The sequence below is a fragment of the Peromyscus maniculatus genome, chromosome 14, assembly GCF_049852395.1.
Source record: "Peromyscus maniculatus bairdii isolate BWxNUB_F1_BW_parent chromosome 14, HU_Pman_BW_mat_3.1, whole genome shotgun sequence".
Lineage (NCBI taxonomy): Eukaryota > Metazoa > Chordata > Mammalia > Rodentia > Cricetidae > Peromyscus > Peromyscus maniculatus.
This window is the reverse complement of record NC_134865.1, coordinates 71,826,562-71,851,118: the sequence shown is the minus strand read 5'-3', so window position 1 is coordinate 71,851,118 and position 24,557 is coordinate 71,826,562. Positions and strand designations below refer to the sequence as shown.

At 52.5% G+C, this 24,557-nt stretch overlaps 1 protein-coding gene across 10 annotated transcripts in view; it reads left to right on the top strand.

Annotated features, from left to right (window-relative positions):
* The first annotated feature begins 10,176 nt into the window (after positions 1-10,176).
* Ttc7b (tetratricopeptide repeat domain 7B) overlaps positions 10,177-24,557 on the top strand; it is a 213,711-nt gene continuing 199,330 nt past the window's right edge. For 3 of the 10 annotated variants that reach the window (XM_076551224.1, XM_076551223.1, XM_076551226.1), the window contains exon 1: positions 10,179-10,406. In XM_076551224.1, the coding sequence (XP_076407339.1) occupies positions 10,286-10,406 (121 nt within the window). In that variant the 5' untranslated portion in view covers positions 10,179-10,285. Of the gene's footprint in view, positions 10,407-24,557 lie in introns of all 10 variants that reach the window. The other 7 variants (XM_076551225.1, XM_076551227.1, XM_076551229.1 and 4 more) reach the window with 4 other exon arrangements.

The following is a 24,557-nucleotide window of genomic DNA, read 5'->3' as shown; positions in this document are numbered from 1 at the left end:
GGGGAATGGCCGAGTGTAGACTTGATTTATGAGGTTGACAAAGTGTTCTAAGATTGATTGTGGCGACCACTATTCCAACAGCTGTTGAACTGTGCACCTGTATCGGGAGCTTGTTCTAGGAGTCTTACATTAGGAACCTTACATTTCAACAAGTGTTTTTAAAGTCACAGGATTCTAACGTACACCGGAATGCTGGGGATGAGTAGGTGACCTCCTGGCATGACAGTTCCCCACAGTGAGTGCTCCTTCATTCAAAACTTGGATGGTGTATTGAACACTTGTCAGGTGATGTGGAAAATAGGAAGTGGCCGAGACTCCATAGCTGGGAGAGGCAAATGCATATCCAGACACCTCCTTCAGGGGGATTGTGGGTATGCACTGTAATAAAACCACAAAACGTAAGGAAAAGGATGAAAGGCAAAAGCTACCAATGCCAACTTCTTCCTCATGGAGAGGAGCAGCCTCGGAAGAGGGCAGGCTTTTGGGTAGGATTTTCCTCTTCCCTTGGGGCTCTTCATAGGCAAACCCAGTGAGTGTATGAATGGGCTGATTGGGTCTTCCAGGGACAGGCTAAGACTCAGTCCCTGGCTTCTGGGCCTCCTGAGGGTACGATGAGGCTAAGGCCTGGCCACTGGTGCCCAGGAGTCCCCTAGCCTACGAGGCCTGAGGGAATGAGATGGTGCCATACAGTATAAGATGGTGCTGGCTCACGGCCCCAGGATGGTAAGAGCTGAGGATAGTTAGGTCCTGCCTCGCCTTCCTTCTGGATTGTGCTTCTTAAATCCTGGGTGTGGGCACATGTCCCCAGCTTGCCCGTGTGCATTGCACTGTGAGATCTGTGGTGACAGGCTAGCAGCTCAGACCCTGCCAGCCATTCTTCTGCTTTCCTCTTTCTACCCCAGGCAGGCCTGAGGAATCCACGTGTGGGCGTTTGTCTTGTCTACAGGGGAAAGTGACAGCTCTTCGCTCTTGGCACTGCAGACGGGAGGCCTAAGAGGAGAAGCAGAGAGGACTGTTTGTGGCCGCCCTCCCTTTCCTTCTCTCGGTTCTCTCAGCCTTTCCTATCTCCAGGTACCCGTGGATTTCTCAAACCCTGTTTCCAGGAAAGTCCTGTCCCTGCCCCTGGGACTGCAATATGGCCCCAGAGCCTCTCAAATGGGAAGGGTGTGCTCAGGCGCCAGTGTCCCTCTGCGGCTCTGAGCTGCCTCAGGAGGCAGAGCTGTGAACTGCACCCCTCCAAGGCACAACCTGGAAAGCTATGCTGGGCCAGGGAAGGGTATTTTAAAGCCTTGCCTTGCAGTGTAGACAGAAGAAAGTCTTACCCTAGCTGAAATAGTACTTGAGGTGATAGACGGCTGGGCAGCAGGAGGTGAAGGGCCAGAGGCCTCTGGATGAAGCCATAGGAGCTATCTGATTTGTCCCTACACCTGACCATCTTCCACTGAGGGGACAAGCCTGTGCATCTTGTTTTGTTTCGTTTGTTTTTCGAGACAGGGTTTCTCTGTGTAGTTTTGGTGCCTGTCCTGGAACTCACTCTGTAGACCAGGCTGGCCTTGAACTCACAGAGATCCTCCTGGCCCTGCCTCTGGAGTGCTAGGATTAAAGGCATGTGCCACCACCGCCCCGCCAAGCCCATGCATCTTAAAACACCAGGAAAGCAGTGAGAGGGAAGACATCCGACATGCAGGAAGACTTCTCACCCTAGCTGCTACTGTTCCCATGACCCTGTGTGACTCCTGAGAGGAGCTGCTGGATGTCCCCACAGGACCTGACAATGACTCATTTCCCCCTGCGGCCTCAGGACCTTTCATCTGAAGTAAAACTTAGGAGCCTCTTCCTCTGCAGCTCTGTTCTCCTGCAAGCCCCTCTTACCTGATGCCATTTCCCCTGCTTGGGCCTCTTCATGCCCAGTGAGGGTCTGTCCCGCACACAGGAAGCCTCCTCCGTCAGCCTAGACTCTGGTACAAGCACAGGTCAGTGTAGACAAGCAAGAACAAATCAGGGGAGGCCCACCAGCTCTGGAAGAGCCCAGGCTATGCGGCTGTGCCGCCAGGACAGAGGTCTAGACATCTCTTGGGACTGGATTGCCCAAGAGAGCACTGCCTCTCTGCGGAACGCCATTGCCGTGCCCATGAGACTTACAAAATCGCTTTGGCCCAGGAGCCTTCAGGGTAGAATGTACACCTGATGATATCTGGGGGGCCTGAGGCTGCCACAAGGGTGTCTGGCATGGCAAGTGCCTATCACTTCCAGCTTCTAAAGAAAGGGGGTCTTCCTCACCACCTGGGAGTGTCCTCATACACAGAAGAGATCAAGGTCCCAGGGGGCTACAGAGCATGACAGAGACCTCTCCCTTATAACACCCATCTTCTTTGGCCAGCACAGGTGGCTGCTTCAGGCTCTTCCCATCCCTGTTTCCCCCTTGACAGCCTCCTCCTGTATCCCTAGGACCTGGAATCAGCTGTCCTATAAATCGAAGGGATACACTTTTGTTGTTGTTAAGGACATTTTGGTGGGGAGCACCAATGTAATGCCCGCCCCGCTCCTTCAGCCAGAGATTCACAATCCATTCTCACTGTCATCAGGAAATAATGTCCTAAAATAGACAACGCTGTCAGCCTCTAGTGACTGCAGACTATTCTGGGCAGTACTTTGAAAGGAAAATGATTTATTAAAAGCAACAAGGCCCCAGGTTTTTGCTGTCCTGCTGAGGGGAAAGTCCGGGGCTCTGACCCAACATCACAAGCGAGTTCCCTGGGGGCAGAGACCTGGGGCTCACTCTGTTGTCCTCCCTGCCCCCACTGGTTGGCCGGGTCAGTTGGGTTGTTTCCCTGATTACAAACAACAACAAAAACGAAGCTGATGTTGAGTGTTCTTAAGATGGGGAGGAGGTCACCATAGAGAGGGCACAGTGACCAGACATGGGTGGCCTAGCGTCTTCAAACGGTTAAAGCGTTCATGACTGGATTAAAACGCAAAATAAACGAGTCCCCCAATTGCACCAGATTAAATAAGGAAACTCAGTCTCGGGTGGGCAATGGGCCTTCCCCCCGCCCCCCTCCATTCTCCTAGGGTATTTTCTTTTCTGAATAACTAGACTCCTCTGGGCGACTCAACTCTTAGTTTATGCCCAGGCTGGGAGAAAGCTCTGACCCAGACTCCGGCGCTGGCCCCGCCCCCAGCACATGCATTCCCAAAGCCACCAATGAAAGGCCGAGGGAATCCATGACCTCATCAGGGAGGCCTCTCATTGGTTGTTGCTGCCGCTCCGGTCCATCCCATTGGACGTCTGCTAGCCCAGCCGCCCACCTGCAGGCCATGGAGTTCCTAGGCAGGGTCTGCAAACCTGGGTATCTTTTAACAATAGATCCCACAGTGGGAAAATCCTGAGGAGCCGAGGGATTCCGTTCAGGCAGCCAGAGTGCAGGTCTCCAGCGCTGGGCCTGTGACTGCCCTCTTCCCTAATAACTGACAGATCATGCCTCAACTTCTCACTCCACCCACGCAGTTAACAAAGAGTGGCCCTCACTGTTCGTGGTTAACTTCTGTTAGTGGTAAAATGTTTAGGGTGCAAATTTCAAAACCGATGTGTCCCTCTGATTCTTGGTTTCTCTTTAAAAGCCTGGATGTAAGCCGGGCGGTGGTGGCGCACGCCTTTAATCCCAGCATTCGGGAGGCAGAGCCAGGTGGATCTCTGTGAGTTCGAGGCCAGCCTGGGCTACCAAGTGAGTCCCAGGAAAGGCGCAAAGCTACACAGAGAAACCCTGTCTCGAAAAACCAAAAAAAAAAAAAAAAAGCCTGGATGTAAAATGAACCTCATTATGGGTGTTTGCATGTACACGCCGACTGGGGATGGAAGCCAGGGCTTTGTGCACCCAAGCACACACCTTCACTAAGCCTCACTCGCTGCATCATTTGCCTGAACTACCTCAATGGCATCATGTAAATGAAGCCACCCCACCTGTGGAAGAAGCACCTCCGTGCCTGATTGGCTAGGAGGCTCACAGAACAGCCCGCTGTCCCTCTTTAGAGCCTGGCAGTGTATTCTCCCTTGTATTTGAGTAGTTTCTGGTCTTTGGGTTCATTTGCACGTGTAGGTGTGAATTTATACGTCCACTCTGCACTTTTCTAAGAGAGGGTAAGGCAGGCGATGGATACAGCAACAGAAAGGTGTCCCAGTGTTACATAGGAATTATCAACATGCAAGTCTATTCTGTTTTCTTTCCTTTTTTTTTTTTTTCTCCTAAGATAGGGCCTCACTAAATAGCCCAGGCTGGTCTTGAACTTGTGATCCTGCAGTCCTCACCTCTTGAGTATTGGCATCACAGGCATGTGCCATTATACCGTCTTGGGTGTGATGTCCAAACTCAGTGTGAGGTTAGCATGGACGAAGATGAGAGGTGAAATTCAGAGCTGGTCTAGCCTCAGCCTTCTCAGCGGACACAGACTAAATCATGTCCCTGGAGGCTCAGAAATGGGATTACAGTTGTTTTTGTTTTTGTTGTTGTTGTTTTAGGGTTTTTTTTTTTGGTTTTTGTTTGTTTGTTTGTATGTTTTCCCCCACAGGGCTTTTCCAGAACAGGGTCGTAACTTTCTCAAGGTTTCCCCTCTGACTATCCATGCCTGGAACCATGGACAATTTCAGCTCAAAGTTTCAGCTCTGCCCACATTCTGACAATGGCGGTAGGGTCTCTTGGTGTGGGAAACCGCAGCGTGTCCTACTTTGTAAATGGAAGCTGGTGTGTTTGGTTGCCTCTGGTGAGCCTTGCTAGTGGCATAGCGCCCTGGAGCGTCCAATGTGTTTCTAGAATTTCAAAGCTAAGGGTACCCTCAGCTCTGATTTCCTCATTCCGGGTCTGCCCTGAGCAACCGGCCAGCTCCGTTCATCTAACTATCCATGGCACGTCCGCGGTGACTTTGGAGGACCAGCTCTGGCACTTGCTGTGTTGTGACCCAGCAGCTTTCCAACCAGTTTGTCCCTGTGATGAGCTCCAGGTCTCCAGAAGTGACAGGTGGCACTGGAGGGGTAAAGGCAGGGGCCTGAGGGACTGAGAGGGGGAAGGGATGCAGAGCTAATGTTAATTGATCCTTGGAAACCCTGCTCCGAACATCAGCATGGGTGTGGCTGTTATAAACACCAGTCTTGTTTGCTGAGACCACCCCGGGCAGTGGAGGCTTTGATCAAGATGCCCATGTCTCATGGATGTATGTCTCACCCAAATGGGGGAGCTGCTGTGTGTGAAGCTCAGATGAGTTCAGAAACTCCGGGTGAGTAGAACAATCAAGTTGTACGACATGCTGGTTTTACGGAGCTCAGGAACCAACCAGCCAACCATGCCATGGGTAGGAACACACAGAACACTCACGGAAAGTAGCAGAAAGCTGACTTACAGCCAAGGAACATGTGGGGCAGCCAGTGCCAAATCTAGAGGCAGTTGGAGCTGGGATAACCAGCGGCCTTGCCTTGCTGGTGTGCATCTTATTGTCTCATGGTGTAAGTTGTTGATTATATGTATCTTTGTATGCATCAAATACGACACAATTAAAAGCCAGCTAACAGCATTCCAGCCCTCTTACTCATGCCCCGCGGGCCTGCAGGCTTCCACGAACCTTCTCAGCCCCAGCCTTTCTGCAGCTGCCCACCACCTCAGCTTCAGATGGGCCACCCCTCCCAGAGAAACTCCCTGTCCGAGACAACTAGACAATGAGGCAATGCCCTGGGGGTGCAAGGTCAAAGGTTAGAAGTGATTGCTCTCTGTTAGCATGCTTAAGTCTTGTTGCTTCCTTTTAGATTCCCATCTCACCCTTAAATTCAAACCGTCTGCTTCAGTCGGTGGGTACCATGTCCCTTGGGGTATATCCTCAAGGAGACTCGATCCTGGGGCGCCTGCACAGTGCCAACTCACCACCTTCCTTTTCCTTCCTTCCTTCCTTCCTTCCTTCCTTCCTTCCTTCCTTCCTTCCTTCCTTCCTTCCTTCCTTTTCTTTCTCTTTTCTTTTTGAAACAGGATTTCACATACCCTAAGCTGACCTCAAGCTCACCATGCATTAATACTGAAGATGATCCTCCTGCCTCACCTCCCAAATGTTGAGATCACAGGGGTGTGTTACCAGGCCTGCCTATCTGCAGGGCCAGGACTGAAGCCAAGGCTTTGTGTACTTACCCAGCAATCACTCTACCAACTAAGCTTTTTTATCATGTTTGTTGAGTGTTTACTACACGCCAGGCATTCATCTCCCGGATGGGGACACATCAGTGAGCAAAGCCCCACAAAAACCCCTGCCTGCTGGCAGCTTCCTTCCAGTTAAGGCAGGCCAACAATCCCTTCCATGTCCATGAGTGGAGGACATCCGGGGCCGAGAACAAAATCCAAGCAGAGTGAGCAGAAGGAAAGATGGTCAGAGAAGATTGTCTGAGGACATAATTCTGGGGCCAAGTCCTCCAGGAAGGGTGAGGGACCACATGGGGAACCGGGTGAAAACTTCTGGGGCTACGAGGCCCAGACGGGAGCAAGGACAGAGGCCAAAGGCATCCAGCTCTGCTCTCAGCAGCCCCCCCTTCCTAGGAGCACCCTGGGCACCAGCATAGCCCACAATCTCATCCCAAAGCCCTCCCCTGCTTTCCTCTTCTGCATTCTAGCGGTATGGGGACTCCGGGTTCTGAGGGTCACGGAGATCTGTTACCATAGCTACCTGTTAGCCGCGACCTTCTGAACCCAACCCCTGTTCCTGGCAACCTCTTTCCCAGGGACCTTGCCTGAGGTCTGACTTCCCTCCCAGCCTCTTCTACATGGCGGCTTCTTCTCTGACACTACCAGGCCGCAGGCAATAATTCTTCACAAGCTTGCCAAACTTGTAATTCCTGAATCTTGCTCAGAGAGTGAGATGTTGGCCTAATTGCTATTATACTAGCACGAATAACCTCCTCCTCTGAATTTTACCTGCAGGTAATCTCACCTGGAACCTCCTCTCATGGGTCACTTATGCCTCTTCAAGGCTGATGTGGTGGTGGCCAGCACAGGACCAGTGATGGGTAAAGAGGAAGATTTTACCTAGTTGGGAAGGGTCTTGGGAACTGCAGGACCCAGTTCTCAGGCTACACACAGTGAATACCAGAAGTTTCTTTCTCTGCTGGATTAAGTTGGTCATATTCATCAGACTCTGCTTCCAGCCACAGTACCCACAAATTTTGGCACTCAAGAAGATGATCTGAAAATTTACTGATTTGTATCAGCTCCAGTGAGTGTGGAAGCCTGGCATGTGTTAGTTCACTTTTCTTTACTATAATGAAACCCTGGAGGCAAGTTAACTTTATAACAAAGAAAAGAAAACAAAACAAAAAAGGTTAATTTACCTCACAGTTTTGAAGAGTGTGGTGTTGGTATCAGCTCAGTTTTTGTGAAGCCCTCAGGCTGTGTGGTAGGAGTATATATATATATATATATGATGGATTGGATAATAAATGTCCCCCATAGCCTTGGGCATTTGGTCCTTAGTTGGTGGTGCTGTTTGGGGATGTTTAAGAGGTATGGCCTTGTTGGAGGAGGAATGTCCGGGAGACAGGCTTTTCTTCCTGCTTGAGGTGCAAGCTGTGAGCCCTCAGCTTCCTGCTTTAGCCCCCATGCCTCTGCTCTGCCACCATGGACTCTTACCCTTCCCGGGTGGGAAACCCAAATAAACTCTTCCTTCTGTAAGTCACCTTGGTCATGGTAGTTTTTGTCCATGTATAATATAATAATATAATATAATGATGTTTTTCCTCTTTCCAACCCTTTCCATGACCCTCACCCTTGCTCTGTCCAATCCATGGCCTTGGTTATGGCATCACATCCCAGCAATGGAGAGTAGCTAATACCATGCTGGAGAGGAAAACATTCCATCTACAAACAGGAAGCTAGAGATGGGGGCTCCCTCTTAAAACAACTCACTTGGAAGAGTTGGGGCCCCTCCCACACAGCTACTGTAATCCTTGGCCAGGGCAGCTTCTCTTTTGGCCCAACATCGTCCCATCAGTCCTCACCTCTTAACGGGCCCTCATCTCTCCGTATCTCTTCCCTAAGGTCCAGCATACACTCAAACCATAATCCAAAGCAAGTCATATGTATTTGTTGTGCGATAGCTGATTCTAGACTGTGGGGTACAAGAGGCACAGAGCTGTTGGAATGGCAGTCTTCATCCACTCCACTCTGTCATTAAGCTCTAACGGCTGCATTCCACAGGAGACATTCTAGGAAGAGAAGGAGACTGGGGGTGGGGCTGGGGTGGGGATAACTGCCACTGCCTGGCATCTCCCACCCTCAGAAAAACAGCTTCTCTGAGACACAGGTAGGAAACACGCTGGTGCTTTTTGCCTTTCACTGTGGCCGCGGAGGCCCAAGCTAGGTGGTGACGTTGTTATTTTGCCTGTCACCACTGTGCAGGGACACTGCCAGGCCTAGGGTCACAGAGGAGCTGTCAGCTGAACCAGGATTCTTGGTGACCTTTGGCTTGAGCAGACCTTGAGCCTGAGGAGGAGCATATCCTAAGCAAACACATGGACCTCTTAGCTGGCTTGGGAAGTAAGCGTAACCGCTCCTGAGAAGCTGCCTTCCCCTTCCTTTCCTCTGGCAGACACTCTGTTCGCCTGTCCTTGGGCTGCCCTTAGTGTCTGCGTCCCATCTGCTCCACTTCCATCACCTCTGAAGGCCTCGGGTGCCTCAGGTGCCTCGGGTGCTGTGCTGGTCACGTCCCAAGCACTTTTTTCCTCTGGGCCCTGACTGAGTTTCAGCGTCTGCTCAGGTAAACAAGGACCCTCTAAGTCTGTTCTTCATTAGCCCCAGAGCATGACTGGAAAGCCTTCACTGACGGCTTTGGGAAGCTGGAGGGGACACACCGGAGGGGATGATGATGGTGCTTCCTTGAGCCTGGAGACTGGGTACTGCCAGAACAGCTCCATTTTCAGGGGCAGTATTTGCAGAGTCCAACACCCCCACGGCCCCTGAAGCCACTTGCCCTGACCAAGTATCCCCAATACTGGTGGTGCCCACAGTGCCGTTCCTAACGCGCAGGCCCCCTCCTCTGCCCTGACTCCACGCTCACCTCACCAGGGAGGAAGCCGGTCTTTCCAGTGGTCCACAAGCAAGAACTAAAGCTCCTACCCCCTCCTCCCTGAGATCATCCGCTCTGCTCCCTTTCTTCACTCCAGCCACCCTGGCCTTTTCCTAACTCACCAAATATGGTAAACCTGAGGCCTTTGCTCTTAATATTCCCTTGCCTGTAATGTTCCGCCCTTCTTTCCACATCCACGGCTCTCTCACCTTTAAGATTGTCAAATGTCACTTCGACACCATCCTTAACCATCCCATTTGAAATCCTGCCCTCCCCAACCTTATCTTCCTCACCTGATCCTGCTGTTTCTTCAGTCACTTTTTTTTTTTAGGCTTTCTAATTTGCAACTCTCTTTTGCTTAATTAATTCATTTCCATGAATGGGATGTAAGCTCCGGCAAGGCAGGTTTGATGCCTACTTCATTCCATTTCTACAGCCCTAAAGCACTGCCTGGCTCAGCGGAGGCGATCTCTAACTGTCTACTTCTTAAATAAATGCACCGGTGAAATAACGCGCAGCGTAGACACCTGCCCCTGCTCTCAGGTACAGGGTCGAGACCAGGATGACTTGGCATTCTCTTCAGAGGGCAAGGGAGCTGGCATCTGGATTCGCAGCTGTCCCTAGCCTCACTCGCTTCCAACACACATTTAAGGAACTTCAGTCAGGTTCTGGAGGAGGAGGAGTCTCCGCCCCCTCTGGCCTCCTGGGGACCAAGGCTGCCTGGGGCAGAGGGGAGCTTGAGAAGGGGCGCGGGCCAGCTCGGGCAATCTGCGATGGCAGGGCGAGCCGAGGCAGGCCCGCCCTTCACGCCCCCTCACCCCAGGCACCCAGGCCGGCGGGGCCCCGGAGCGTCCCCGGGGTGCCTGCCCTGGCTTGACCCCGCACGGCCCCAGGCTTGCTCCTGAGCTGGTCCCGCGCTCCTCACGCCCCGCTCTCCTCCTTTGCCCTCCCGGCCTCCGCCCCGGCCCGCTGCGACTCCGGCCCTGGCCGGCAGGGGCCGCTCCTCGCGGCGCCCGGGGCCCCGCCGCGCCCGCCGCCGCCCGCTCCCCGCCCCTTCCCCGGCCGGCGTTCCCGTTACGCCGCCGAGCCGGGAGCCGGAGCCGGAGCCCGCGGCCGCAGCGGGAGGCGGCGCGGGGCCCGGCGGCGGCGGCGGGGCCTGCGGGGCCTGCGGGCGCGCGCCGGGCCGGCCAGGGCGGCCATGGCGACCAGGAAGGCGGGCTCGCGGCTGGAGACGGAGATCGAGCGCTGCCGCACCGAGTGCCAGTGGGAACGGATCCCCGAGCTCGTCAAGCAGCTGTCGGCCAAGCTCATCGCCAACGGTACGCGCGGGCGCACCGGGGCTGCGGGGCCGCCGCGGCCTCCGGGGCTAGGCCCGAGGCGCGGGGCGCGAGCAGGGGCGCGGCCGGGTGGCGAGGCGCAGGCCGCGCGGTGTGCGCGGGCCAGGCCCTTGGGGAACGCGGGGTCCTCCGGTCACGCGGCGTGCGGCTGGGCGGGCGGGCGGTGGCGGCGCCCCGGAGTCCAGACGTGCAGGGCGGAGAGGCTCACAGAGTCGCCGCTGTCCCCGACCCCAGAGGCCAGGGGCCAGCCCCTGGCTTCCAAGAAGTTGGAGCTGGTGTGCGTGTGTGTCTGTGTGTGTGTATGGCGCCCCCAGGACATGCAGAGTGTGTGTGTGTGTGTGTGTGTGTGTGTGTGTGTGTGTGTGTGTGTGTGTGTGGTGTGCTCAGGGGTCCTACGAATGGGGATGTTGTAAACATATGGTATTCAAGGGCCCCAGGACTTGGAGGATGTTAGGGGTGGCATTGGCAGGTTGGGGTGTGTGTGTCTTTAGGTCAGGCGATTGGATGTCAAATCTGCAGACCCGGAGAGGTCAGGGTGGAGCGTGTAAGGGAAACAGAGTCAGGGAGAAGGTTACTGGGCAGAAAGGTGAGGATGTGGTTGAAGACTGAAGGAATGGAGCTGATTGGATGAGGGGCTTGGTGAGCCTAGGAGCCGGGAATCTGAGTTGGGAACCTGGTGGCCGGACTTGGCCAACGACCCCGTTTGCTGAATTGGATCGTCCAGCCCATCAAACCAAAATTGCAGCCAAAATGACATTCCAAAGCGAGGCTCCACGTGGCCTTATTTGTTTTGGAAGCAAGTATGGTTAATATTTGCTTGTGTTTTAGTACGCGCCAAAACCACAGGCAGGCACTGGGAGCATGGTGAGAGGCTAGAGGATTTTTGTCCTCCTTCACCTCTGGCTTCCCAAGGCTGTCTGGGCCAGTGTGGGCCAGACAACTAAATCACAAAGTCAATGGATGAACTTGCTCATTCGAGAAAGGACATGTGCACTATTTTCAGCCTTCTCACATCACTCTACCCAGAATGGACAGAGAAGTCACATACCCCCTTTAAGGTTGGTCTCTGTGATTTTATGGAAATGGTGCCTGGAAACGTAAAGTTTTCTTTTTAATCAGGTTTCGCTGTGTGTCCCTCAAACTCAGCCACATAGCGCAGGCTAGCCTCCAAGTCTCTAGCCTCCATCCTTGCCTCCCAAGTTTAGGACCATTGGCACATATCACCATGCATAGAGGGCAGGATGTTGGTTTTGCACACTGTCAACTAGAGTACCTTGCTTTGGGTAGGTGTTTTGGAAAATGGTGATTTGTCCCAGTTAAGTTAGCATTTTGAGGGAACGGTGTTGAGTCCCCAAGGACCCCAAAGGCAACTTGCCCTTGCCCACTTTGGTCTCTTCTCCTTACCTGCACTTTCTTTTTTTCTTGTTGATCCCAGTCCTGAGTATCCTGTGTCCCTTGAGTCCCTTCTGTGCAGGTTGATGTTAGGATTCGGTATGGTTTTTGAGCTTCCTCCCACATCTACCTGCTTCCTGCTCTCTGCTCACTCTTCAGCGTGTGCAGTGCCCACCTGTGCCAGGTACTGACCAGGCCCCTGCTCTCCGGGAGGTCCTCTGGGAGGACCCCTGAGAATCCAATATGGAAGTAGTGAGAAGTGGTTTAAAGAAAACAGACAAGTTGATGTGACTGAAAATAAAGGCGGGAGAGAAGGGACTGACTCCAGCTGCTGTGGTCCCTGGAAGGAGAGGATGAGTGAAAGTTCCATGCATGGGCCCATCTTACCTTCATGGCCCCTTTGAAGCTAGACTCTCTTTCCACAACCTGGTTCCTGTGGCCTCAGCTGCCGCGGTGAGTAGGGTGGTGGTGGTGGGCAGAGCATTGTGGCCCATGGCTCTGTGTATAAGTTAGCTTTGGAAAATTGATGGGAGATAGTTTTGTCCCAGAGCCTCACATGGTGGGTGAGCAGCAGCCATGGATGAGGAAAGGTCACTGAGACTTGAAAAGGTCGAAGAGACTGCTCAGAAAGACAAAGATAAAGCAGAGGAAAAATGAAACAAACCCAGAATGCTGTAGCTGCTGTAGGTGCAGAGAAACATTTGAGGGTGCGTCTTCCCCTGACTGATGGGGCCTTCCTGCCTGCTGGTGGGACCTCTTCTTGGCTTTGGGGGGTCCTGGCTCCCCTGTAGTCCCTGTGGGTTTGCTAGCACAAGATTTGCACAGGTGGGACGCTGCTTAAGTTGACGCTTTGCTGCTGGAGGTAATGAATGCCAAGCCTGTCACACTGAGACAGCTTTTTTGAAGGCAGCTGCAGCCCAGCAAGAGCATCAGCCCGGGGCCTGCTGGTACTGCTGCTGCTCCCTGTCTCTGTGACCTTGGCCCAGTCACTGAACAGCCTGGAGCCCGTTGCCTCACGAGCTCAGTTTCCTTAACATTCAGAGCCTCTTTTAAAATGTGCCTTCCCAAGCATGCTGACACACCTTTAATCCAGTCACTCTAGAGATGGGCCAGTCAGGGCTACGAAGTGAGACCATAGGTTTTGTTTGTTTATTTCTTGCAGGAATTATGAAGATTAAAAGGGCTGGGGATAAGTGGAGTGGGATGCTTGCCTAGCGCATATACAGTCCTGGGTTCGGCAGGATGCACATGGTGCCACCCCATTAATCTCAGCACCAGAGAGGTAAAGGCAGGTAGATCTCTGAGTTCCAGGACAGTGAGAGCTACATAGTGCTTCAAAACAAACAAACAAACAAACAGACAGACAGACAACAAATAAAAGAAGTTCTGATTTTTATCTCTAGTAGTGTATGCAGACTGAGTGTGGTGTGGTATATCTATAATCCCAAGCGCTCAGAAAGTGGGTTGAGAGTACAAGGTAATCCCTGGCTGTATAATCAGTAGGTGGCTTGGGTTATGGGAGACCCTATGGGGAAAAATAGCTTGAAGTTTCTGAAGTCTCTCCTTGATAGCCACAGAGCCCGACACTGTAGTAGCAGGCCATTCTTTATTTACTTACTCACTCATTCCATTAATCCTATAAATATTGAGTACCCACTGGGAGCTGCAGGAGGCTGTTGAACAGAGACAAAAATGCACTCTGCCCAGCTCTGTGAGGCCCACCTTTCGGTGGGGAAGGGCCGGGGAGGCAGACAAGATGTTCATTGCTTCCTAAGCAGGATGTTGATGGCGGTCATGCTGCTGAAAGAATCAAGGGAGAGTTGGGGGGAAGTTTGAGGGACTGCTGGTTTTACATAGTAAATAGATGGCTCCGGTGGCTTAGGACGCCCTACTGAGGCCTCGTGGGAGATAAGACCAGAGCTAACGGAGTGAGTTCCAGAGAAGGCCTGGGTGGAGCAAGAGCAGGTGGACCTTCTGGGCTACAGTTATGGTGCTGGGTTTTCTCTGCATGAGATAGGGGCCAGGGGAGGGGAGAGAGCGGCAGTCCCTGGTTCTCGGCCTCCACTCAACAGGGACAGCACCTTTTGGGAAGGATGGGCTGGCCACTCCCCACGAAGGACTCTAAGCTGTGGACAATGAGAGTCGCTACTCCATCCTGACCCTTTTGCCAAGAGGTGGGTAGGTTAGCAAAGATCAAATGTCAAGTCAGTCTGTCTTCTGCCTCACGCCCATTTCATTTGTTGTTTTAAAAAACGGTTTTTTGAAGACAGTTTGATGTATCCCAGGCTAGCCTGTTCTTAAACTCACTGTGTAGCTGAGGATGACCTTGACCTCCTAACCCCTGCCTTCACTTCCAAGAGTGCTGAGATGACAGACATTTGTATATGTCTGGTTTATTCTGTGCTAGGTATGGAACTCAGGGCCTTGTACATGGTAGGTGAACATTCTCCCAATATCCAGATTCTTCCTGGAACTGGCTGAGTGACCTTGAACCATCTGGTCAACTTCTCTGAGCCTACTTTTCCATTAGTAAGACAGGCTTTATAACCCTGCTCCATGGGCTGCATACACCCCCAGTTCCTCATTCCACATTGTCTTAAAGAAATCAAAAGCTGGTTGTAAAGGCTGGCTCTGTGCCAGCCTGCTCTAGAAGGAGGATACTGTCTGAAGTGGGAGCAGCAGAGAGAGTTCTACTGAAGCCTGGGCTCCTGCTGCCTGAAGTTTAGTGTGGATTCTTAGCCCACCCCACATGTGCAAGGTCACTGTCTGCATTTCGGCAAGGACAAGGTCTTGGGGCTCAGTGGATCCAGTGGGTGTAGGGTTGAGGAACAGCAGGGGCCTGGGAGTGAAGGTGGAGGCCCAGTTCTCCATCAGCGTCTGGTTGGCCTGCTGGGTACTCCACAGAATGTTTCGTTGTCCCGACTTCCCAGAATGTCATCTTCTAGCCTCTTAAGTTTCGCCTCGTGTGAAGTGCAGTGGCCCTGGGCTGATCTCCAGACTCCCTGAGCTGACTGAGTGACCTACAGCCCATTGTAACCTCTCTGAGCCTGCCTTCCCATTGGGAAGATGCCACCTGCTCCATTAAGGTGGCCGTGAGGATCGATACCTGTAAAGCTCAGTACACGGTGTTCCTTGATCCCAGTGGCTTCATGTGGTCCTGGCTGGGGAAACAGCGAGAGACAGAGACTTGGAGAAGGTGTGTCTATCTGAGCTGGTGCTTGATGGGGGCCTCCTCTATTACTGTGGCGGGAGCTGGCGTACATGGGTCCTGGGCAGGCACTGTGAGGTCATGTAGCTTCTCTCTCCAGCCAGTTCATCTCCTTAGGCAGCTCTGCTCCTGAGCTCACTTGGAGCAGGGAAGCCCCACATGGTAGTTCTCTCAGAAGGGATCTCAGCCCATCTGATTTGGTGAGACTTGGAGACATTTTAATCACCTCTTGGTGATGGGTTGGTAAGGAAATAGTTGGAGCCAAAGTTTGGCTCCAGAATCTCTTTGGACCATGCTATGAGAGGGAGGTTCTTGGTTTGCCTGTGGCTGACCCTCTTGCAGTTTGAAGGCATGGATGGCATCATGGCTTCCTGTCTAGACTCCTGGTATCTCGAAGCCACTGCAGACTTCTCAAGACAGTTATTGGTGGCCCAAGGGCTTCTTGGGAAATATCTGAGGCTCTGCTGTGATAGTGGCCTTGCTGTTTAGGAATGACCTCTTAGGACATTCCTGGGGTACCCCACAAGCCTCTGGGAGTCAAACTGCCCCCAGGTCAGTGAGACCTCCCGTGGTCCTCTAGCTGTGCTTCCCGGCCACATCCTGCTTTTAAACAGTCTTGTTGCCCCTGAAGCATGCTTTGTGGTATAGAGTATCGCCCTCCTTTTGGATTGCTTGTGGTCCCTGCAGTGAGGGCCGAAAGACCTCGACTTAGGCCAACACTGGTGCTGGGACTGGCCTGCTCTTCCTGTGGCCTCGGGCTTGGAGGGGCTTTGCGCCTCTGGGCTGGGGGAGGAGTCTTGATTTTCATCTGCTTGGTCCAGCCACATCTTCCTGTCACCTTGGAGCAGTGTCCTTTCCCCCCATCCCTGGGCTAGTTTGGATTCCTGGCCCCTGCTTATGGTTCCTCTTTTGCTCATGCCGTTTAGCTCTGGGATCTTCACTGAACGTCAGAGCCTACCCATCTGTCAGAGTCTGGTCCAAGTTCCTCCTAGCTGCCCTTCCTTCACAGAAAAGGCAGCCATAACAGTCTGGATCGTGTAAGACCTTGGACATCATGTCAGATGTCATTTTTCAAACTGTGCTGTGGGGAACCTCTCTTGGAGTTTAGGGTGGGCCTCACTTATGGGAGCAGCTGAACTTTTCCCTAAGGCTTCCTTTGAAGGAACGGCTCATATACTTAGAACACAAAAACATTGAAGTCCACCAGTCAAGTCTAAGCTACAGATGAGGGAGCGCGGAGAAGGAGGTGCCCCCTGTAAAGCTCTGGGCAGCCAGCAGGAGAAGCAAGCAGAATGGGTTGGGACTCCAGCCCCAGAGTTCAACTGCTTGAGTTCCCCATGTGAAAGGGCCTTGCGAAACTCTGGACTAAAGCCCAGGCACACCCAAAGTCCTCCTGAATCCCTCAAAGCCAGATGCCTTTTAATCGAGGACTATTTCAAAAGATGGTATATATCCTGAACATTGTGTGACTCTCCAAGTCGGGTCTGGGGCAGCACTTCGTGCCCTGAAGGGTATGAATAGTCATTGCAAAGGATAAAGACACTGCGAACAGGTGTCAGTTCATCTTGGGTTCTGTTACTCCCCAACTTTGGGGTTTGGGGATATGGCTCAGTGGGTATAGTGTCTACTTATGAGTGTGAGGTCCCGAGCTCCAACCCTAGAACCTATGCACAGAAGCTGGGATGTGGTAGCAGCATCAGCCTGGTTGCAGAGACAGGGTGATCCCAGGTTTGGCTGGCTAGCCAACCTAGCCAAAAGGATGGCCTCTGTGTTTAGCGAGAACCTCTATGAAGAGTGATTAAGGAATATATACCAATGTCAACCTCTGGCCTCCTAATGCATATGCGTAGGTAAGGGCATTCACATGGGTAAGCATACCTGCGTGCGTGCGTGCGTGCGTGCGTGCGTGCGTGCGTGCGTATGTGTGTGTGTGTATGTGCACGTGTGCGTGTGCGTGCATGTGTGTGTATGTGCACACACACACACACAAATAATAACAATTTTATTTGTAGAGAGTTCTTGATTTCAGAAATTACTGCTAATGCACTGTAACTGTAGTAGAAGTGCCGAAGTTGTAGGTAGCTGTAAGGACAACCTGCATTTCCTAATAGTGCTTATCTCAGTACTTGGTCAGAGCAAATGTCACCATGGGCCAGCTATTTTATGCTGCTGGTGACGGTGTTATCATCTCCATTCCATGTCCAAGGCTTTCTCCGCCACCCCCTCTTGTTCCTTCGCCAAGTGCCTAACTTTTAGAGGGCCGAGGACCATTGTTTTTCTGGCCTCAAATTGTGGATGGAGCTGGGCTCACAGCTCACTGGTGGGGTATTGTGTTGACTTGGCCCACCTATACACTTGTGAACCCAGTTCTCTGAGCAAATAGAGCAGATCTCAGGAAGTAAGGTCGAGGGTCTCTTGCCTTGGAAGTGAGGGCTTCCCCCTACACACACACACACACACACACACACACACACACACACACACACACAACCTGACTCTTGACCGTCACTTCCCACCTTCCTGTCCACCCTTGTTCTGCTGTCAGCCATTTCTTGTGCTGAGCACTTTATTATGGTTAGGCCCTGGTTTGTGATTCCAACTTCACGCCTATGATTGGTTCCGAGGATTTGCTACCCAGTAATGAATGCTTGGCAGTGATTGGCAGAGGCATAAGCATGTGACAGTTCTAGTCAGTGGAACAGTAGGGAGTATTTACTTGATGCAGGGGCTTCTGGGAAAGATTCCCTTTTGCTGAAGAACCCCTGTATGTGCTTATCAGGGAAGAATAGGCACCTTTCTTGCCTGGAAAAAGCTGTTCATGCATTGAACCCATTATGGTTGCTGGCCCCTGAGAGAAGCTGACCCATGGAGGGTGCAGCATAGAGACAAGAAGAATGTGGCTGCTGAGATACCAAGCTTCTGCCTTGCTCTTCTCTGGGCTTCCTGTTGTGTGAGATAATATGTTCCAACGTTGAGACCACACTGAGTCAGGTGTTTGCTTGTTACTTAATGCTGAAGGCATTTCAGCGATTCCACCTCCTCAGCCCTGGGGCTGCCCGGCCAGCTTGGTCTGGGCACTCGGGAATAGCCTTTGCTCTTCATTCCCATTGGCCTCACATGGCAAGATTTCTCTCTCTGGGTGACCTCATGCTTGGCAGATGGTGGAGTTTTGCAGGCAGCTGATGTGTGTGAGAGCTGGTGTTCCCATTGAGAAGCCCAGGAAGAAGGTTTTCATATGCCTTCCAAAACCATCCCCCTCAACCACCAAGACAAAGCTGTTTAGGCTAAACAGTGTCATGTAAAACACGAAGGACAGCCACAAGCCACCAAAAACCTAGTGCAGGAGAGGTACCCCTGCCACCTGAGGACTTGTCTGCAGAGTGGATCTTTTGGGTTCTTTCAGAGACCCTCCAGACCTGGAGTCAGCATGTTCAAACACTTGCCCCCATCCACCAGGGGCCACATTTGGTGTTCTACAGCTAGTTTCCTGAATTACAGCTGTTAAAACAGTGTCAGTAGGGAAAGAGACTGGACATCATCTCTTAGGCTTGTCCTCTGTGTCCAATACTGGGTGTGAACTTCTACATGGATTCTGGGTAATTGCCCTAGCATCCAAGTGAGACCAAGGGTCATGATACCTCTCATTCAGGAGATGAGTAGAGTGAGGCCCAGGGATGCTCACTCCAGAGATGGAGTCTAGCTCTCCTGTGATGAGTTCTGTTATCCCAGCACTCAGGTTTTTCTGACCTGATTGGCTCAAAGAATCACTGAGACAGCTCGTTTAGAGTCCTGGTTATTCCTGGAGATCCTCTGCAGTAAGTTTGGGAGGGGGCTGCATTCCTAATAAGGCCCCAGGCGGTGCCGAGGGTACTGAGCCTTTTCAAGCTTTGAGAAGCAGTGGAGACAAGGGCTCTGGACATTGTAAGGTTTTCAGACATGTCCTGGGGGAGTCTCCTTGACAGGTGACTAAGAGATTCCAACTGCATTTTTAAGTAGAATCTTTGTGGCTTCAACTGGCAGCTGTGATGCCCTTGCTTTGAATCATAGTAATTAATGAGCACCTAGTTTGTGTAGGCAGAGCACCAGGTGGCAGAGGGACATCAGAAAAATAGAATGAGAAGGTCACCCCAGGCAGCTTTCACAGTTCAGGCTACAGACTTGGGTTTCTGAACCTGGCTGACCTTCTCCTTCAGGGGTGCTGTTGGGGTCAGGGAGCAGGACTCTTGTTTTTGTTTTGTTTGTCTTTTTAAGGTTTATTACTTTATTATGTGTGTGGGTGTTTTGCCTGCATTTATGTCTGTGCACCACATGTGTGTCTGGTGCCTGCAAAGGTGAGAAGAAGACCTCTGATCTCCTGGATGTCACTTAGAGACAGTTGTGAGCTGCCGTGTGGGTGCTGGGAACTGAACTCAGATCCACTGCAAGAGCAGAAAGTGCTCTTAACTGTTGAGTCATCCCTCCAGCACATGGAAGCATAGCCCTTTTTTCTTTTCTTTTTCTTTTTCTTTTTTTTTTTTTTTTTTTTTTTTTTTATTTTTCAAGACAGGGTTTCTCTGTGTAGCTTTGCGCCTTTCCTGGATCTTGCTCTGTAGACCAGGCTGGCCTCGAACTCACAAAGATCCACCTGGCTCTGCCTCCCAAGTGCTGGGATTAAAGGCGTGCGCCACCACTGCCTGGCATTCTTTTTTGTTGTTGTTGTTGTTTTTGAGATAGAATTTCTCTGTGTAGTTTTGGTGCCTGTCCTGCTGGATCTCACTCTGTAGACCAGGCTGGCCTTGAACTCACAGAGATCCACCTGCCTCTGCCTCCCAAGAGCTGGGATTAAAGGCGTGCGCCACCACCGCCCAGCGGAAGCATAGATCTTAACCACTGTGCCAGGTATCTGTGCTGCAGGGAGTCCCTGGACCAGATGTGGGAATGGTTGTTCAAGTGACGAGACAGGCAAGACTCCGCAGTCTGAGGAAAACAGTGACGCTGTTGTAAATCACACAGGGTGTGGTCGGGTTGCTGGAGGGCTGAGGCCAGGCTGGACACAGGCGGCAGTGGATAGATAGCCCTGGCAGAGTACAGGGCGGGGGCAGAGTTTGAACAGGACAGTGGTAGGAGCTGACAAGCGTCTTAGTTACTTTTCCGTTGCTGTGATTCGATAAAACCAATTTAAGGGAAGAGGCATTTTTGGCTCTCAGTTTGAGGGGACAGCCCGTCATGGCCTGGAAGGCATGGCGGCTGGAGCAGGAGGCCAGTTGTCCACATTGCCTGTGCACTCAGAGTGGAGAGTGAGCAAGAAGTAGGTCTGGGCTAGAAAGCCTCAAGGCCGCCCCCGTGACTACTTCCTGTATTGAGGCTCCACCTCCTAAAGGTTTCACAACCTTCCCAGATACCCCTGCCAGCTGAGACAAACACATGGTTCTATGGGGACATTTCACATTCAAAGGACACCATCCTGGTGGACGGAGACCGTGACTTCAGCACTGGAAGCCCCAAGTGTGTTGTCAGGCACCCAGGGGTGCTCAGTGAGGCTGGTGGTGGCTGGGGTGTTTGAGCGAGGGAAGGAGCTGGTGTGGGGACAGCGCTGGCATTGCTGTCTGGCCGCAGGGACGGCATGCTGTGCCTCGCTTTTTGAGGAGCCAAAACAGCCGGCTGGGGAGGAAGAGCCTGGTCTGGGAAGGAAGTTGCCTTAGTCAGTCAGTGTTCCATTGCGATGAAGAGACACCATGGCCAAGGAAGCTCTTATCAAAGAAAGCATTTAATTGGCACTTGCTAACAGTTCAGAGGGTTGGCCCATGATCCTGGTGCCAGGAAGCAGTCCGCATGGTGCTGGAGCAGTAGCCGAGGGCTTTTTACATCCCGATCCATAGGCAGCAGGTAGAGAGAGCCACACTGGGTCTGCCGTGGGCTTTTGAGACCTGGAGCCCACCCCAGAGGCACACCTCCTCCACCTACTCGAACAGGGCCACACCTTCCAGTCCTTCCCAACAGTTCATCGTCTGGGGACTAATCTTGCAAACACACGAGCTCGTGGGGGCAGTGGCATTCAAACCGTCACAGAAAGTGTTGGCGTCCAGATGCCTGGCTCTTCAGAGGGGCAGAGGTAGCACCGGGTCTGACGGATGTGAGCAGGATGTGAGCAGATGTGAGCAGGAGCTTCCTGGGGGCCAACTGTGACCAGGGCCCAAAGCTGAGGACAAATGGCATCGACAGAGCTAGGGCTTCTCCCCATGGCTGACAGGCTCCAGGGCCCTCTCCTTCCAGCCCTTCACTCAGCACTGGTGAACCCAGCACAGGATGTCAGAGGGTTGTATACGCAATGGGGGTGCAGATATGTCACCACTAGACTGTCAGGTCCAAGCACTGACCCTTTGGTTGGTTTTGTTCCTTGTCATACCCCAAGCACCAGGGCCAGACACACACTCTACACAGTTAGTGATCTCATGTACCTAAGCCTTAATAACTGTGTCGGGTGGAGCAGTTAATGAACAAGCCACCTTTGAGGAATGTACACTTCCTTACTCCTCAGACACTGAATCTCCGCTGAGGACCACCCTCTGCCCTGACGCCATGGAGTAGATGGTGCTCAGGTCAGGGCTGGGTGTGGAAGGAGGATGAGGGCCATGGCAGCCCATAGGAGGAGTGTCCAGGTGTAAGACTGTTGGTGTTGGCTGGCTTTCCTGGCTGGCTTGCCTGGGGCTCTGTGTATATCCTGGCTGATGGATTGCTCCTAGGGATGACCCAGTACCCAAGCCCTTTCCTCCCCGTAGCTCTTGCGGGTATCTGAGGAGTTTCCCCCAGGACACAGAGGTGGCCCTGGGTCCCTTCTACTGCCCTTCTGTCTTACATACTTTTAGACTGCTTACCCTGTCTCAGGAGGCCTGCTTCCCTGGAGGCACTGCCTTCCATGGCCCTTGTGGATTTGAAAGTTTTCTCTCAAGCTCCCTAGTGCCAGGAGTGGCCAGTTGATAAGGATGTCCTGCAGGTCACGCCAAGCCCATGACCTGCAGCAAATGCCACTTCTGCTCCCTGGCCCATGCCAAAAGAGCTGATCTCAGCCGGGCGGTGGTGGCGCACGCCTTTAATCCCAGCACTCGGGGAGGCAGAGCCAAGCGGATCTCTGAGTTCGAGGCCAGCCTGGACTACAGAGTGAGTTCCAGGACAGCCAGGGCTGTTACACAAAGAAACCCTGTCTTGAAAAACCATTAAAAAAAAAAAAGAGTTGATCTCTCCCCAGTCCTGGGCCCAGAAGCCTGGGAACAGGGCCTGTGAGAAGCCATGCAACTTCCTTCACTTCCTGTGGAATCCCTGCCTGCCTCTCTCTGCCCATTGTCCTGGCACCGAAGTCTTGGTAGGACTGGAGGACTCATCAGGCCAGCCCCTTTGTCACAGTTCCTTCCCTCTAGGTGAATGCCCTCCGCGTCCTCACTCAGGACTCAGGGTCCCTGTCTCCTCACAGCCTGCTCCTCGACGAGCCCCTGGGAGATCCGGTCAGCTCTCTCTGGGTGTGTCTGACTTGAGTATGTGGAACTGACTGACTTCCTGAGAAGGCCGTTTCCTAGCTCCTGGGCTAGCCTGATAATGTCCTCTGCCCTGTGGTTGCTTCCTGCCCTCAGAGCTCTGGAGATGGGCTAGATCAACCCTCGGCAACTGGCTTGCAGCTTTTCCTTCTTTTCTTGGGTTGGATTTCTGTAGAGGAAGTGTGTGTTTATGTACCTGGGTGTGTGAGTGTGCGTATGTTAGAAAGTAAGCGTGAGCAAGTATGGGGTGAGTATAAGATTGTGACAGTGAGTGTGTGTGTGAGCATGTATATGAAAGTATATAATTGTGAGTGTGTGTATGTGTGAGAGTGTGAGTGTAAACTGAGAGTGTGAACGTCATCTGTATGAGTGAGTGTGAGTGTGACAGTATGAGTGAATACGTTAGTGAGAATGTGTATGAGTATAACTGAGAGAGAAAGAGAGAGAGAGAGAGAGAGAGAGTGTGTGTGTGTGTGTGTAGTGTATAACTGAGTGTGTGTGTGTCGCCGGGCGTTGGTGGCGCACGCCTTTAATCCCAGCACTCGGGAGGCAGAGCCAGGCGGATCTCTGTGAGTTCGAGGCCAGCCTGGGCTACCAAGTGAGCTCCAGGAAAGGCGCAAAGCTACACAGAGAAACCCTGTCTCGAAAAACCAAAAAAAAAAAAAAAAAAAAACAAAACTGAGTAGTGTGTGTGTGTGTGTGTGTGTATAGTGTCTAACTGAGTGTGTGTGTGTGTGTATAGTGTATAACTGAGTGTGTGTGTGTGTGAGTGTATAGTGTATAACTGAGTGTGTGTGTGTGTGTGTGAGTGTATAGTGTCTAACTGAGTGTGTGTGTGTGTGTATAGTGTCTAACTGAGTGTGTGTGTGTGTGTGTATAGTGTATAACTGAGTGTGTGTGTGTGTGTGTGTGAGTGAGTGTGTGTGTGTGTAACTGAGTGTGTGGCCAGCATGTTCTCTTTTTCCCCAAGTTGCTTCTGTCCCCGGTCCTGTTGTCTCCCGATTCTGTGCTGTGTGTGGATGCAGGGAAGAGGTTTTGGCACGAAGCCTGGACTGAGTACCAAGATTTCCCCAGAAGATCATTGATGCCAGCTTCTTCTGGGCCCGTCATCCTTGCCTTTTGCCATCTTTGCTTTCGGCCGGGAGTCCCAGATCCTCTCACACTGTGAACTGGGTCACGGTTGAAACAAGGACAGCGGGCGGAGTTGTCCAGTGAGGTGGGCGCAGGAAGGTCTGGGTTTCGGTCAGCAGTCATGGCCAACGTGTGGGAAAGCTTTGGGGGAGCCGTCTCTGGAGACCAGTGTATCTGGTTGAGTCCTGCCTCGGGAGGGGAGACTTATGCATTAATTGATTTCAGAAGTACTGAGCACCTAACCTACTGTGTGCCAAGCACTCGTGACAGAGCAGAGGGAAAGGACTGAATGAGCTCTGAGGGGCTGGGCTGGTGTTCACCCTGGGGGACGAGAGGGACACCTGCGTCTTCCGCTTTAAAACGGGGGGGGGGGGGTAGACAACAAATCCCTCTCCTGAGATAGAGGTGTGCGCCCTTCTTGCTTTGTTTGCTGCTGATGCCTCCTGCTCTGATCCCCCTGCCTGTCCAGGCAGGGCTTGTTGCCAGGCGGCTGGTCACAGAATGCAAGCATCATTGCTCTTCTGTGGCCTTGTGCTCCCACCTTCCAAGGCGGACATCCCCCCTCTCTCATTTATGACCTTGCCTCATGCCGTCCACCCCCAGCCACCACATCGGTCAGCTTCCCTCCTGCTGCTGCATCATCCGACTTGAGCTCCTTCAAAGGCACCGGACCTTTACCTCCGCTCATGACTCTGCCCTCACTCCCTGGTCTCAGGCCTGTGCTGCTTGGCCGTTCTGGCTGCTTCTCTGAGACGGTGCCCTCGGCACACCCAGGTGCCCGTGCTCTCCTCTCAAGGCATGGCTAGTCCTGGCTAACAGTCTAGTTCAGCACCCCTGCTCTCCGTTCCACTTTCCAGCAATGACTTGCCGTCTTACAGATTAGACTTGGCCTCA